The 17158-nt window shown below is 42.0% G+C and overlaps 1 protein-coding gene across 4 annotated transcripts in view; it reads right to left on the bottom strand.

Moving 5' to 3' along the window:
* The window catches only part of NCKAP1 (NCK associated protein 1), a 75706-nt gene that overhangs the window by 25405 nt on the left and 33143 nt on the right, over positions 1-17158 (bottom strand). For all 4 annotated transcript variants that reach the window (XM_072981134.2, XM_078393696.1, XM_072981137.2 and 1 more), the window contains 8 exons: positions 15625-15673; positions 14134-14290; positions 12894-12950; positions 11636-11732; positions 11374-11480; positions 3029-3161; positions 1389-1470; positions 418-476 (listed from right to left, as the gene is read on the bottom strand). In XM_072981134.2, the coding sequence (XP_072837235.1) occupies positions 418-476; positions 1389-1470; positions 3029-3161; positions 11374-11480; positions 11636-11732; positions 12894-12950; positions 14134-14290; positions 15625-15673 (741 nt within the window). The remainder of the gene's footprint in view (positions 1-417; positions 477-1388; positions 1471-3028; positions 3162-11373; positions 11481-11635; positions 11733-12893; positions 12951-14133; positions 14291-15624; positions 15674-17158) is intronic.

Raw genomic sequence — 17158 nt, 5'->3', positions numbered from 1 at the left:
TCCAAAGGGTCCTAGAGTGTGTTCCATAAGACGGACCTCTCCATAAGGCTTGCCAATTTTTAGGAGAAGAAAACAGATTTTTTTTCCTTGTTTTCTTCTCCTAAAATTTTGGTGCGTCTTATGGAGAGGTGCATCTTATGGAGCGAAAAATACAGTAAATCTTTCATTTAGTTGCAAAAAAGTATGTAATGGAACACAACCCAAGAATACATGCTCAAAAATTAAGTCCCACAGATTTCAGCAGAGATTTTTCTGAGGTATGTTTGCACCAAGTTTAAAGATTTTTTCGCTCTGTATGTCTGCTGAGGAAACCCCTGAATTTCAAAATAAGACATTAAATATTTATGATAATTATTTTAAAACCATCTTCATGCATGGAGGTATTCTGTAGCGGGGGGGCATTAAGGTAATTCTTACCTGTAACCTAAACCAATCAAGTCTCATTCCTCGGAAGTCAAATACCTCCCCGTCTTCAACTGCATCAGGGAAGAAAACCAAACACCAGAATTGTAACACAATCTTAACATAGCCAATCACTAAAATTTTAGCACATCATTCTTAACACAAAGAATTCTGCTGATTGGCCTTACCACTTTTCTAAAACAAATGAGTTTCAATTTTATCTGTGCATTCACACTACTAACCACACTGGTCAACATTTTACCATCTTCTTAAAAGCAGATTTTTGTATCTGGACTTTTGCCTTGAAATGCTGTTGATCAGAATACTCAGAAAGAAAACATACTGCATGTTTAGAATGGGACTTGTTAAGGTTGTAGCACTTGAAGCAAAGGTTCTACAAATACTCCTTGAGAATTCTTATGAAGCAGGACACCTGGGTCAAGCTCACATTCACCCATATTGGGAGCACCGATTACTGAGTGTAAAGTCTAAAGTAGTAACAGGCAAGGGGAAGAAGTAAAGAGAATGCTTTAAGAATTGATATTTGTCAGGACAAGACGTGCTTGTATTTTAAGAGAAGAGTGGGCCGCATTTGAGTAGCTGCAATCCCAAACTGCAGAAAAAATAGTGAACTTGTTCAAAGATGCTTCAACATGTAAATCCTTGGTTCCTAAACAAGAGGCTCTAATCTCCCTTTGACTCTTAACTTCCCAGGATCCCTAGCTAGCTCAGCTCTTGGTGAAAGCTTCTAGGAACAGCAGTACAATAACATGTCTATGTATAGGGTAGGTGGGTGCAGTTTGAGAATTACTGAGATAAAGGGACATTGGTTTGTGAAGAGCTGTAGACATTTTTAAATTTTGTCCATGTGTATATAACTTCCAGAACGTGAGATCATGTTGCTTGCAGGTATGTAACAAACGGAAACACATTTTAGGGTGAGTTAAATATAGCTGACACTCATACTTTACATCTGATTTATTTACCTTGTTTCACACTTAAGGAGGTCATAGTATTTACAAAAGAGGACATAATGATGGACTCATCTTCAGGGCACACTGAAAGATTCTAGAAATTAAAGGACACACAAACACAGTGGAAAATAACATGTTACTGTGATAGCTATGTTGACTAAGAACATATAAAGCAGAGAAGAGATCAATGCATGTCTGCTTAACAGCCTGTTAAGAAGTTTCCCAGACAAGCCTTCTACCTGAACGGTTCTTGTCTGTGTAGAAGCAGGGTGAAAAGTGAGGGAGTGTTGATGAAATACATGCACGAGTGCCATACACAGGAGTTCTGTACAGGCTGAGTAATGTGTAAGTGCAGTTTTATACAGGAAATTTCCTTTAAAAAATGTTTGCCCACAAAACTTCATGTGTTTCCCAACTGGGACAACTACAATACAAAAATGCTTTTCTGGCAAGTGGCTGAAGAAACAGAATAATAACGTTGCATGATCACAAATCCACCAAGCCTGTGCTGCTTACATTTTATTTTTGTTCCAAGCACAGGAAATTTTTTACCAATTGCCAAATGTTACAAATACAGTGGTGCCTTGCTTGACGACGTTAATCCGTTCCAGAGAAATTGCTGTTAAGCGAAATCGTCGTCAAGTGAATTTAAAAAAACCCATTGAAACACATTGAAAACCCTTCAATGCGTTCCAATGGGCTAAATACCTCATCATAAAGTGAAGATCCTCCATAGGGCGGCCATTTTCCGGTGCCTGTATAGCGAGGAATCCGTCCTAAAGCACAGTGGGGAGCCATTTTGCACAGCGGGCGGCTATTTTAGAGTTGCCGATTAGCTGTGTGAAAATCGTCATCTAGCAAAAAATCGGTTCCCGAAGCAGGGAACTGATCATTGTGAAGCGAATTTTTCCTATTAGAACATCATTTTGTGATCGCAAAAACCTCATCAATAAGCGGTTTTCTCATTTAACGAGGTAATCGTTAAGCGAGTCACCACTGTACAATGAATACCATAACAGGAACCTTAAATTATCTGTGGAGACTGGAAACTTAAAAATGATAACATATAGATCTTCAAGGAGTTTTCCCAAGTTAGAAGTCACAATGTATATAATTAACATCAATATAACCTGGGTTGTGAGGGAAGAGATGTTAGTTTCTCATTCATTCTGCTCTTTAGTTAATCTTTTTTGGTGCCACAAATTCTACCCTACGTGTAATAGCGTTTAACATTATTAAATTTAACAAAAAGTGTTTTTCAAATATAGTTTTATTTCTGCAAAATGTTCAGTGGTTAAGTCTTCGTTTCAAAAAATCCAAATCTTGTTTTGAATATCCATGTTCGCCATCTAGTGGCCACTGGACATTTAATGTTCCTGTGGTACTCTGAAATGGATACAACAGCGGCCACCTTTGACCAGCCTTGAAAAGCTTCATAGTCCAGAACTTATCTTTGTTAGCTGGCATATCCTGTTTGAATCACAGGGTGACCTAATATAAGTCGCCATTCTATCAATAAAGCAAAAGTTCCTGGCTTTTCAACTTTCTGTCTTCTCACTTCTTGAATACCAAAATGACAATCAGTGTAAGAATTTTGCAAAAATCAAAATAAATCTGTGTAAGGTCTTTGTGATAAAACCCTCCCCACTCACCTGAACAAGTTCATTTAAGACAACTGCATCAAAGCCTGACAGGTATTGCACGTAATATCTTTGCATAACAGGGCCATATTTTCGTACATGTGCTCTGAGCTCTTCCATGTAGAAAATCAGTTCTGCTATGTGCCTTGAGAACAAAACAAAACAGACTATTGACAAATGCAAAGACTCAAGCAGTGCACAGTATTGTGTCAAAAAGGCCAACAGTGCAAATTTCTGCTTCTTTTCATTTTGGATAATAGAGTATCTTTCAGCAAATCTGCTATTATTTACTGAAAACGTCTGTCTTTTTAAATTCATTACTATTTGACACTTGAATACAACCAAACAAACATAGATATCTCAGATGGAAGGCCATATTTAAGTAAACTAAATACAAACACTTTATTACCAAAGAGGATCTCTAAATTTGTCCCAGTGAAAGAAAATAACTATTAAAACATATATTTGGAAAAAGATGGGGAAGGGAATTTAAGGAAATAAAAGATGATTCTGTCTTCAAGAGCAGTGAGAAGTAAACTAGAGAAAAAGGTAAAGGGGAGTGAGGGACAGTAAAGTGCTTCAAAATCCAGTGGAAACATCTTTTGAAAACCAACTTAATATGGAATCCTGTTTATTTTATTGGCCAGAAAGGAAGGATGCTTCATACAACAGAAGAACACTGGGCCTGAAGCAGTTTTTCTAAGGCAATTTTCTGCTAGGGACCTCCTGCAAAACCAAGCTAAACTGGTCTTCAACTGGTTATTAATTTAGCAGATTATACCAGAACAAATATTGAAGGCTTGCAAATGTTTATTTTTTATGTTGTGTATAACAGGCTTTCCTACTTTTTTAATATGGATGACTGAATGAAAATTGTTGTATGTGAAACACTGTATACCATGAGAACTGAGGAAATGCTACCATTATTTAAAACAACTGTACATGCAAAGGAGGCAAAAGCAAACAGTAATACATGCACAAATGCTCTGAGAAAATATAAATACAATTTACTACAAAAGATGTAATTTGTAGGCATTGAGAAACTGTCTCCTGCAAATCATGTTGAAATCATAAATGTTCCAATTACAGTGGGGTCTTGACTTACGAACGGCGCGAGTTACGAACATTTTGACTTACGAACCGCTCTCATAGGAAAATATTGACTTGACTTACGTACTTAGATTTGAGTTACGGACTGAAAAAACCACGTGGGAGGCAGGGAAAGTGCAAAATTTGAACTTTCAGTTAACTGTTGGCCAGTGAAAAGGGTGCCTGTCTGCTTCCTCACTCCTCCCAGCATTTAGAGAGTGGATTGGGAGACAGTCTTCAGACTGCCTGGTACTGTAATGCCTGGACTGTCTTTTCCCTGCCTTCCCTGAACCTTTCTTGACCTAAGAAAAAACAAACAAAATATCCCCCTCTAGTGGTCGAAGGCGGAATAGCAGCTTCCCATTAGTTTCTATGGACGGAAAAGAGCAGATACGGATCAAATGGTTTTCAATGCATTCCTATGGGAAATGCAGATTTGACCTGAGAACTTTTTGACTTGAGAACCGTCTTCCGATATGGATTAAGTTCTCAAGTCAAGACCCCACTGTATATAGTTATTTGACTGTAAGCCTATTCAGATACAGTGGTGCCTCGCTTAACAGGTGCCTTGTTTAATGATGAATCTGCATAGCAACGATTTTTTTGCGATCGTTTTTGCGATCGCATTGCGATGGTTTAGATAGGAAAATTTCGCTTTCCGATGATCGGTACCCTGTTTCGCATACCGATTATCGCATAGCGATGATTTTCCACAGCTGATCGGCGGTTCCAAAATGGCCGCTGGGTAAATAAAATGGCCGCCTGCTGTGTTTTTGCCCAGATTCCTTGCTTACCGGACAGTGAAAATGGCTGCCGTATGGAGGATATTTGCTTAAAGGTGAGTTTTTTGCCCATAGGAACACATTAAACGGGTTTTAATACATTCCTATGGGCTTTTTATTTCCGCATATTGACGAAATCGCTTTGCAGCGATTTTTGCTGCACGGATTTGTGACACCCGTGCCCCGGGTCGTGAGGTGATGTTGGGAGTGCCGTCTCGCCCTAGGTCCACTGTGGGCACCCAGACAGCCCCCTTGCCTTTCCCACCCCGGATGCTTCATCAGGCAGTGGACACCTTGGACTTAAACCGGGGCCTGAAAGGGTTAACAATATCTACCCAGACTCCTCAGGTTTGGGCGGGAAAGGAGTGGAGAGGTCCAGAGGAGGGGGCTGTGGGGGAAGTCAGTAGCCGGAGAGACGTGGACGAGGGTGGATGGGAATGGGTGTCCATCCAAGACCCTTGGACCGGCCAGTGGGAACAGGTGCGTCTCACTAGGAGGGAGGCTGAGGAGAAGAGAAGGAGAGAAATGGTAGTACGTCCCTCTTACTGGGGAGAAAGAGAGACCAGAGAGTGGCGGCGTAAGTTGGTTGAGGAAAAGAAGAGAGTGGAGAAAGAGAGAGAGGAAAAGAGACTATGGTATCTGGAGGAGTTGAGGAAACTGGGTTGCTACCAGGACCCTGGGGCGTCTCAGGGGCGGAGAACCATGTACCCTGGGGATATGCAGGGTATGAAGAGGCAACCCCACTATTGATGCCGGATCCAGATGACTTCGAACCCGAAGAACCCTCACAGGTTCAGGCCGGTCCATGGGCTTCAAAGTCAAGTAATCCGTTTGACGAAGATTGGGTGCCCCTGATTGAGCCGTTGCTCCCTCAGGAGAAGTTTATTCCCAGCTTAATAGACACTTCTATACCCTTTCCCAAGTTAATAAAAGAAGACAAGTTGTTTGGTATAAAAGCGTCTCCTGTTTTATTTGGTTCGGGGGAGGTGAAGAATAAAGAACCCTCACATATTGGCGCCCAGACCGTGGGGCCTCCCCCACAACCAACCGACGCGGAGAAATGGATGAAACGTATAACTGAGGGACAAGAAGCCCTGTTGAAACAGCTAGCCGATCAACAACGGATGATAATTGAACAAATAAAATCACCACAGCCCAGTGTAAACCCAGAAGGTTCAACCCAGAAACAACTAATAGCTACGCGTCCACCCATAAAGCTCCAAAAGATGGGTCCGGGGGACGACCCAGCCGCGTTCCTACACACCTTCGAAAGGGTAGCCACCTCGGCCCAATGGCCGAAAGAACAATGGGCCCTTATATTGACACCATACCTCACGGGATTGCCGCAAGAAATAGTGGATACGTTAGATCCAGAAGAGGCGGGAAAGTACGATGTAGTCAGAACCGCCATTTTGAATACCCTAAACCTAAACGAAGAAGCCTATAGAAGGAAGTTTCGAGAGTTAAAACTAAAACCAGGCTTACATCCCAGGACACTAGCCCAGAAGCTCCGAGTTAACGCAACCCGCTGGATCCAACCCAAAGGGAAGACAGCGGAACAGGTTCTAGAAATAGTGATTATGGAACAGTTAGTTTCGACCTTGAGCAGTGGCGTGCGTAACTGGGTGGTTAAGAACAAGCCCTCCGACCTAGAGGGCGCTGTGAAGCTATTAGAGGACTATTTGGAAGCGGAAGAGACGTGGCAATCACGAACTGCACCACAGGGGGAGAGGGCGAGAGCGCGAGAGAAGATGGCGGAACAGAGTGGTCAAGCGAACTCCGGAGGAGCCAACCCGGGGGTGAAGAAGACGCGCCCTGACTGGATAGAGTATGCAAACCCGGTGGGAGCGCGGGTGCCCAGGCCGACGATAACCAGTGACCCAGCAGGCTCCAAACAGGCAGCGACATGGAACCTGGGGAAGGAGAAGATGACCGCTTGCTTCGGCTGAGGCCAGTTCGGCTACATCCGGAAGTATTGCCCCGTAACGGAGTGCGCGTGGGCTGAGGCTTGTACCGGGATGACCAAGGTGGGTGAGGAAAACCACCCGGGTTGGGTAGTGGAGGCAAGAGTTAACGGACAAACCAAGAAGGCTTTACTGGATACCGGATGCAGTAAAACGCTGGTAAAAGAGCTAGAGGGAGAACGTTTACCGGAGATTGCTGTAATCCGATGCATTCACGGGGATGTTAAAGAATACGCGACTACTATGGCCGAGGTTGAGGTAGGCGGCCATAAGCGAGACATGGAAGTGGGGATAGTTCCCGGTATGACCCGTGAAATGCTGCTAGGGAGAGACTGGCCTGGACTGAGCAATTTAGCTAAGGAGCCCGGGGAAATAGGCTGGGCCCAAGAAGAAAATGAGGCCAGGGAGTTAGACGTTATGAATTTGTCTAGAGAACAGATACGAAGCCTACAACAAGATGATGCAGGACTTAACAACTGTTTACAGCAAGCGCTGGCAGAAGGGACTACCCCAGAAGGGGTGCAAGGATTTGAATTGAGGGGAGGCTTGCTGTATCACGTAAACAAGGCGTCCAACGAAGAAGAGTCCCAGCTGGTAATTCCAGAGGGCCTGCGGTTTTGGGTAATGCATTGGGCTCATGACTTACCAGTGGCGGGACATTTGGCTGCACTAAAGACTTTGGCTAGAGTGAAACAGCGGTTCTGGTGGCCAGGGATGGCCCACGACGTGGAAGAGTTCTGTCAGTCATGTGCTAAGTGCCAGATGACTCAACCTAAGGCAGGACCGGGGGCAGAGCTCATACCTATGCCTCTGGTAGATAGACCCTTCGACAGGATTGCTCTGGACATTGTGGGACCGCTAACCAAATCGGCGGGGGGGCATCAGTATATACTAGTAATCATTGATTATGCCACCCGTTACCCAGAAGCAGTGCCCCTGAGGTCCACCACAGCCAAAGTATTGGCTAAGGAGTTATTAGAGATGTTCTCCAGAGTGGGCTTTCCAAAAGAGGTGTTAACTGATCAAGGCTCTAATTTTATGAGCCTGACCTTCAAATAGATGTGGGACCTGTTAGGGGTTAAGCCTTTGAGAACATCTGTCTATCATCCTCAAGCCAATGGGCTAGTGGAAAGGTTTAACCGGACCTTGAAGGGTATGCTCAGAAAATTGTCAATGGAAAAACCCAAGATGTGGCATACCTTTCTAGCCCCATTGATGTTTGCAATTAGGGAGGCCCCTCAAGCCTCCACTGGTTTCTCCCCCTTTGAATTATTATATGGCAGAAGACCTAGGGGGGTGCTTGATTTAATAAGAGAAAGGTGGGAAGAAGGGGAAGATCATTCCAAGGGTGCGCTACAGCAGATAGTTGAGATGAGGAATAGTAATTGGCTTGGGAGATGGCTAAAGAAAATCTAGGACAAGCGCAGGTTAGACAGAAGGGGTCCTATAATAAGAAGGTACGCCCTAGGAATTTTGAACCTCAGCAAAAAGTATTGATACTATTACCCACAGACACCTCCAAGTTCTTGGCTAAGTGGCAAGGGCCTTACAAAGTACTAAGAAAACTAAATGAAGTAGATTACGAAATAGAGACCCCGGATAGAAAAAAGAAGACCCAAGTGTTCCACGTGAATTTGTTAAAAGAATGGATAGAGAAGTGTTGTTCGGGACTGAGGTAGATGATGAGTTGGGTCCCGAAAGGGAAGACCTGACCTCAGGAGGGGACGTAGTTGTAGGAGACCTTTTGTCTGGGGAACAAAAACAACAAGCTAGGCAGTTGAAGGAAGACTTTCCCCAGGTATTCTCTCCAATACCCGGGTGTACCCAGTTGGTGGAACACAATATAGAAACAACCCCTGGAGACATAGTGAGAGTTAGTGGTAGGTCATGGCCCCGACATATAACGGGGGTTATTAACCAAGAAGTAGAGGAAATGCTTAAACGGGGGTGATCGAACCTTCCAATGGGCCTTGGAGAAGCTTCCCAGTAATGGTTCCTAAACCTGATGGATCTCTCAGGTTCTGTATTGACTTCAGAAAGGTTAATGTCATATCAAGGTTTGATGCTTACCCTATGCCAAAGGTAGGAGACTTGTTAGATAAGCTGGGGGGGGGGCAAATTTCTCAGTGCAATCGATTTAACGAAGGGATATTGGCAGATCCCGTTGAGGCCTCAAGATAAGGAGAAAACGGCATTCTGTACCCCTAAGGGGTTATTTCAATTCAAAAAGATGCCGTTTGGGCTGCATGGGGCGGCTGCAACGTTCCAACGATTGATGGACCGGGTGTTAGAACCCCTACAAGATTGCGCAGCCGCCTACATTGACGACATTATAATTTTTAGCAGCTCTTGGGAAGAACATCTATCCCACCTTAGGAGGGTGCTGGAGAGGCTACAAGAACAGGGCGCCCTTGTTCAGCTCTGGAAGGGAGCTCCTGCTTGCGCACGTGGCTGGCAAAAACAAAAGGAGTTGCTAGATACGGCCCATCTAGCAACGAGGGAACCTCCCCCTCCCGAGCCCCAGGCCAGGAAATCCCTGCTCAGCGCTGGAAGGGAGCTCCTGAGTGCACACGTGGCTGGCAAAAACAAAGGGGACCTCTCCCTCCACGTCCCAGCAGCCCATGCCCTGACGGTGAAAGGAACGCCCCACTGAAAGGGCGAAAACTAAGGCTAAAAGCGGCTGGGGAAGGAATTCCTTCTGCTATCAGCCCGGGAAAAACCTCGCTGTCGCTAGCTTCCCAAGTAGCCCAGGTCGTCCCTGAAGCCTCTTGCGACCCCCCCCCACTCCCCAGACGCACCTCCGGTAAGCGCTGCTTGGTTTGGGAGGGGAGGGAAACCAAGAGGAGGCGGGGAGCCGGCGCGGGCTTCCCGCTCGGATGACAAGAAGCAGGCAAGAAGTCCTAGACTTGCTTGCTGTGGGCGGGTAGGGAAGCAAAAGGGGCGGAGGGGAACCGGTGCGCGCTGTTCCGCTCGTGTAAGGAGGTAAGGGGAAATCCTGGGCTTGCCTCATTGTGCCAGGAAACCCCGTTAGTCCACGAAGCTGCTCGCAATGCCCCCCACTCCCCAGCCGGCCCCTCGCTGCCGCCTCCAGTAAGCGTCGCTTGGTGTGGGAGGGAAGCCAAGAAGAGGAGGGGAACTGGGCACACTCTCCTACTCGTATAGCGAAATTCCCCAATAGGAAACACTGTTTTGCGAAGCGCAATGGTGGTCGCAAAACCTCATCGTTATACAAATTCATCGTTTTGCGAGGCCACCGTCTTGCGAGGCACCACTGTAGTTTCAAAGACTATTCTGCAGTTTAGTAGCACATATGGAGGCAGTAAAAAGCTGCAGAAAATGTTTGAAGAATGAGTTCTCTGGACCAATGCCAATGTCGCCTTCTTTACCACTAATGTACCCAAAGGCATCCTGGCCATCTACAGAGTTTGTAAACATGGTTTCACTCTCAAACAGACACTGACTTGAGAAAAAATTCACATTCAAAGAGAAGCTGATTAATCAAGCAGACTTATACTTATGATCAACTCATGAGACCCTCATCCCAATTACAATTTTACTGGGAAGGAGAAATATTAGCGCACCGCAGCAGAAGGATTTTTTCGGTTATAGCCCAAGTACGACGGAGCTCTTCGCCATGAGAACTGGAGCAATCTTTTCACAGCTTTCTGAACTCAAAGCCTTCATTTGACTTCTGGAATTGAATTACTGCTTTGTTCTTTTTTATCTCCATTAGTTTAATCACATTCCAGGTGCTAATTTTTTTTAATTACTGTAAACCACTAAGCAACTTTGGTGAACAGTTACAGAAATAATCTACGGGGGGGGGGGGGAACGAAGCACTCCTATTTCAGCGTTTCTATTAAATGTCTGCTGCCTCTGATGCACTTACTCAAGCTTATCACACTGGCCAGAATGCTGTCGGTGTTCATGCAAGGTCTGTACAATTCGATGTAGCTAATGACGTGCTGGGGCACATCATTACACCCAGTCATACACTCAGTTACACTCCCAAGATACATCCTGGCACCATGTCAATTAGATGAACTTACATAAACATTATGTGAACATCAAAAGGGTTCCACTCATTTTTAATATAGCATTTGCAGCCCACTGCAGCCCTTCAGTTGTGCTGAACACATGTGGAGAGCACAACTGATAATGGAAATACACTAGCCTCACCATCCTCTGTTGTCAAATTTAATATGCAAAAACAAATTGACATTCTAGAGAAAGGTGAACTTCTTCACGTGATCCAAAACTCACATGCAGAAGGGCAACAGTGGAGGGGGATTGGGCTAGCATGCTCCTCACATTGGATATGCTATCCATATACTTTTAGCATAGCTAAAAAGGGCCAGGCTTAGAGCAGAATGGTTACATAAAATCTGGAAGATCATTCAGAGGGGCATAGCCTGCATGTGCACATATATAAAAAATAAATCCAACCACAGCATGCCATGAGCTTGGGAAGCAGTTTCCTACGATCTGACTAAAAAGAAAACTGCGCTAGGTATTAACGTACTTATCTATGAAATCATCTGCACTCTTCTTTGGCATGTTATCTGCATGTCGAAGTAGCCAAATAATTTCATCACGAGCAAAGGATAATGCCATAAATACAAAAAGTGCCTGCAGAGAAAAAACACACACACATTCAACGTTTCTTTAATAGAACACATATACAAATGGAGACAAACTCTTGAAACTGAGCATATTCACACAAGAGATCGTTTTTGAAGAAGAATATTAGATTTTGTTTTAAACTTAGTATGTCACATATTTACCTTGGGACCCAACAACCCTGGCTGGTCTGACAGGACAGTGGCTAGCTCTTTCAGTGCAGACCGTAAAAACTTGCGCCTTTCTCTGTGCATCGAACCACTGTTTTTGAGAACAGAAATGTTGAGATCAATCACCAAAACACTGTATGTCAAATATCAAGTTGTGCTGTGGTCTATGATACAAAACCGGTGTTTTAAACGTACGCAAAACTGTAGTTACTTTATACTGTTTTGTCTCCTATTAGACCAAGAACTAATATACCATTTCATGTTTCTAGACAAAAGTTAAACAAACAAACAAACAAAAGAAAAATTCCCTGCAATATTTAATGTTAATATTTGGATGATAATTCTACTTTGTCTTAGAATTTAGAGAGACAGCATGATTAAGCTGAGGAGAATGAAAATGTAGCAGGGCTTTCTAAAAACATGATCACTATCTGCTATGTTCCTTCTCCACTATATTTCTGCTTGAAATACCAGGCAACAAGTACATGATCTAATGTACAATGAAATTCATATGGTAACACACTGGCTAAAATCCTATTGCACTTTGCATAGCATGAAAGTACGGCTGCAAAGGTTGGCAGGCAGTTAAGCCCACACAGTTCACCATGCGGGCCTGACTGCCCAACAACCAATTGTGCAACTGTAACTGCTGCTTGCTGGATATAACTTATGTTGGATGACAATTTCACTTGTGCAACTCTCAGCTGCATAGGCATGGCTACACAACATGGTTTTGGCTGCTAAAGAGGGGGAAAAAGTCATGTGGTTTTTGTGCGCAATCTAAATCCAAGGGTGGGGAATATCTTTATGAAACCACTGAAATCTCACATCAGACTCTAGCTTTTGATTTCTGCAGGATCATGAGCATTAGAGCGCTGCACGCAGATGAAAAAGAAATCATGGCCAGGTTCTGTTTAAAAACAAACTCCCAAATGGAAACTGCCGCACTGCAGAGACAGTTTAGATGGGCAGATTTCAGGTTTAACCCCAGGTGATGTAGATTTCTGCGTTCTTCCACTGGTGTCAATCCCCCTCCCCAGAAAAGTTCCAGAGAGAATGAGGACACTCTCTGGCAGCTTTCCAGACTCTGTAAAGAACTGAGGAGAAAGAACTAAGCAGTTCTCTCTCCTCTGATGTGAACAGAAACAGTTGGGGATTCAGAATTTTGAAATGTAAGCCATCTAGCCATTATTTGGCTCAATTCTGAAATGTGAAATCAGTAACAGTATAAAAACTACAACATAGTACTCACGCATGTGATACAGCAGCCTCCTTGCACTCCCGTATGTCATTAATACGTTTGTTGTAGCTGCAAATGTAAATAAAATGTATAAACACACCGGTGAGAACGATCTTCCTTCTTTTTAGATCTACATGAGACAGAGAAACCTTTCTTTACCTGCCCTATTAAGGTATAAAAGTTACTACAATAACCATTTAAGGCCTTATATTCAGATCAAATGACATATTGGATCCATGAAGAAATGCCTTAAGGAGCCCAGCAGCTGTTTATTGCTATCAGTGGGAGGCATGCAAGAGTATGTTCAAGTTTTCTGCTGCCAAGATCTACAATTGTTAGTACCTCCAAGCCATTCTATGGTGCATTTTTCTTGGTTCACATGCTGATTTTGTTTTTCAGCCACCAGGTTTACTGTATCCTGTAGTGAATAGCCAAGTACTTCGGATTTGGTTAAAGTCATTATGCTGTATATAATGGCTAAGTTTCAAATACTTCCCTGCTGCAAATAATGGCTAAGACTCAAATGGCTCCTTGTTATGTCCCTTTTCTCAACAGCAGTTTTACATTGGGGGTGAAAAAGACGGTTTTTGCATATGCAGGTCAAAATCCCACGGGGACAAAGAACTAGCTGACGAACACTTCAGATGTGACAAGTAAGAACAGGGCCACAGACATCTTATCAGATAATTGCACCATAGATAAATGGCAAATTATGTATTCATAACAAGATATACTCTGGAGTGCGGCAGGTATCCTAAATTCTAAATTAAAACTGCATCAGATACATTTATGTTGAACAAAGCTGTTCAGACTTAGGGTCAATCTAGTTCCATCCAGAGCTTAGGGGTAAGGCCAAGCAATCTTTCTCTCCTCTCCCTGATAATTATTCCCATTCCTTCTTCCATCAGCACATCTGGCATACAGATAGTCTCAGTTGAAATGGACCTGAGAACAGTCATGCTTCAGATTCTTGGTTAAATCTAGCTTCTGGGATTGAGTTTCAGAGAGTCCCTGGTTTCATTTTTTTTAAGGTACAAGAGTTGTCAAGAATTTAGTAGAGGAAAACAAGGTGATTTATGCAATGCTTAAAAGACATGAGAGTCAGCATATGCAATGTTGCCGTTCCTTCCAATCTCTCAAACCCTAACCCTGGGAATTCTAACAGATTTCTCTTATTGAGTAATCTGTCACCTATCACATAAAAAATAGTAGACAGAATTTAATACGATAGGTAACATAAAAAGAACTGTACCCTCTTATGTTTACGAACAAGTCCTCTGCAGCTTTGTGAATATGGAAAACTTCATCCCGAAACAGAGCCAAGCAAGAGCTGCTTTGAAGAGCGAGCTTCCAAAGGGTCAAAGCTGTTGCATCACTGTTAAGGATTCCATGGCACAAAATAAAACCAACTTTGGAAGAAGAAAAAGAATTTTTAAAATTCATAATATTGTATATAATATGAATATTTGAATTATGCAGTGTCAAAAGAAATATTTATTTATTTATTTATTTGATTTCTATGAAACAGATTACACATATATTAATTTTACTGCAGCCAAGATATTTCTCTACCTGCTTGCTTTTTAACAACCACTTTTCTTAATATACCTGCACAATTTAAATAAACTGTTTAAGGAAAAAGGCTTAAAATACGGTGCAATGTACTGTGCAAATTCTGACAAACATTTTTACAAATTCAGATGTATTTTTTAAAAAATATATTAGTCTTACCCCATTAAAAGTGGTAGTAAAATATCATCCATATAAATGAATTAACTCCTCTATGCTATATCATAGCATATTTGAATCATCCTTCTGCAAAGTTTTAATAGCTAAGTAATGAAAGCTGTTGTAGCTATGACACTGCCCTATCATTATCTATGCAAAGAAATAAAAATAGCATATTTCATTTCTTAGCCCCTCTATCCCTTGCATAGGTTTCTCCATCTTTCCTTTGCCAACCTATCAATTCACACTGCTATATCTCCATTAATTTTAATGCTAAGCCAGGGCTGCTTTTAACTCATACACAAAAATGATTAAAGCCCCACACAGGCCAAAATCCTCTAGCATCAATGAAACACAAATGGCACATTTAGAGGCGATTGCCTCATGTTAAGAAATAACCACACTCATTACCATGTTTCCCCGTCAATAAGACCTACCCCCAAAATAAGCCCTAGTTAAGTGAAAGTCTGCCCTTTACCATTGTGCAGCAACCAGAAGAAGATGAAAGGGCTGTATTTGAATTAACATAGATTGTTTTACATGAAAAACATAAAATAAAACATCTCCCGAAAATAAGCCCTAATGCATTTTTGGAGCAAAAATTAATATAAGACCCTGTCTTATTTTCGGGGAAACACAATATTTGTTGCATAATGTCCTGTTTGATGCAGTATGAAGTTCATGATGTCCACAATGATTTCTTAACTTGAGACAATTCGGCTCCAAACATTATGCCATTTGTATAGCTACGCGAAAGGATTTTAGCCAAAAAAGGAAAACATATGATGAGTATTGCAATAATGCTGATGTGCCCATGACTTATGATTAATACAATGAGAGGAATCTTCACAGGAAGATGTACCTAGGATTAGAATGAATGTTCTATTAGAAGTAGCTAAGGGATAAAAACTATTACATCTGCACTGATTCTGTGAGTAAGTCCACATATGAAAGCAGTTTTTTTGGGGGGGAGGGAGAGAGAGAGAGGGAATTTCAGTACAAGATTCAAACTTACAGATGATCCATTTCTCCATTGCATCCAGAGAGAGGTATTCACACGGCATCTGTTTATACAAATAAATCTCCTTTAGAAAATGATAATCAACATAGTTCGTACATTAATCTGACTACAATATATTAAAGAACGCTCCTTAGCATCTACTAGAATTCTAATGCGTAAGCATTATTTTAACAGAAGGTAAGTTGTAGAGTTGCCAAAGCCGCAGAATAGTTCATGCTATATATTCTAGACTTCTCCACATCCATTCTAGATTTAAAATTCTGCAGATTTTTAGAATTGGATAAATCTGATATAACAAGACCAAAATGTAGGACACAATTTTGACAGTTAAAATTCTGGAAACCAAGATAGCTTAAATGTAGTTTTGTGGTACGGTTTTCTGGTGTGATGTTGTTATGCGCCATCAAGTTGTTTCTGACTTATGATGATCCTAAGAAAGAGCAACCTTCAAGAAGTTTTCTTAATATTCAACTGCAACCTGCTTTCATACTTTTCTTTTTCATCTTCATTAGGAGTAATTCACTGTTGCCTTCTGACAGGAATAAGGTGTTATCTGCATATCTCTGACTATTGATACTTCTTCCATCAATCTGTACTGCTTCTTCAGTTGAATATACGTACTCCAGCTATCTGTTTATGCTTTGCATACAGACTGAAGAGATGAGATAAAACACGTACCTATTTGGTGACTTTGCCTATGAGAAACCATTTAGTTTTTTCATATTTTGTCCTAACATTAGCTTCTTGTCCACAGCACAGGTTACACATCAGGATAATTGAATGCTGGAGGCATACACATTTCTTTTAAAACAGAGCTTACCAAAGCCCACAAAATCAAAGGCTTTGTATAAAGCACAACATGATTTTCTTCTGAAATTCTCCGGCACATACTAGCTGTCAATGTGTATTTGCAACATAATCTCTAATGCAGCTTGGTTTTCAGAATCCAGCTTGAACATCAGGTATTTCTTGTGCTACATATGGTAAAAGTTTTTGTTGCAAAAACTTGAGTATCGCTTTGCTTGTGTGGAAGATTACTGCAATCATTTTAAAGTCACTGCACTCTTCAGAAGTTTCTTTCTTGGAGATGGAAGGTATACTGATTACTTCCAGCCTGTGTTCTATTCTTTTGTCTTCCCTACTTATTGGCATATTCTTTTTAGGATTTTGATGGATGCAGTTGTCGTAGCTTGTTAAGTTTGTTGTTGTTCCATGTTGTTAAACTTCCTCTGAGTTACAGCACCCTTCTGAGAGAGCAATCCTTGCTTCTCTTCCATACATTTCTTCAATATATTGTTTCCATTTTCTCTTTATTTTATCTTGGCCAAATGAAATGTCTGCCTGCTGATCTTTTAGCATTCTTCTTTTAAGTTTAAAATTCCCTTTGATCTTTTGGTTTTTACAGGGGGAAAAATCTTGTTTTTCCTCTTTTGTTCTCCTCATTTCTTTGTACTGTTTACTGTAACAGTTTTCTTTGACTCTATGTGACATTTCTGGGGCATCATCTAGAAATGAACAAGCTGTGTTA

The sequence above is a fragment of the Pogona vitticeps genome, chromosome 1, assembly GCF_051106095.1.
Source record: "Pogona vitticeps strain Pit_001003342236 chromosome 1, PviZW2.1, whole genome shotgun sequence".
NCBI classification, from domain to species: domain Eukaryota; kingdom Metazoa; phylum Chordata; class Lepidosauria; order Squamata; family Agamidae; genus Pogona; species Pogona vitticeps.
Note: the sequence above shows the minus strand (reverse complement) of the source record. Positions and strands in the feature narration are given on the sequence as shown.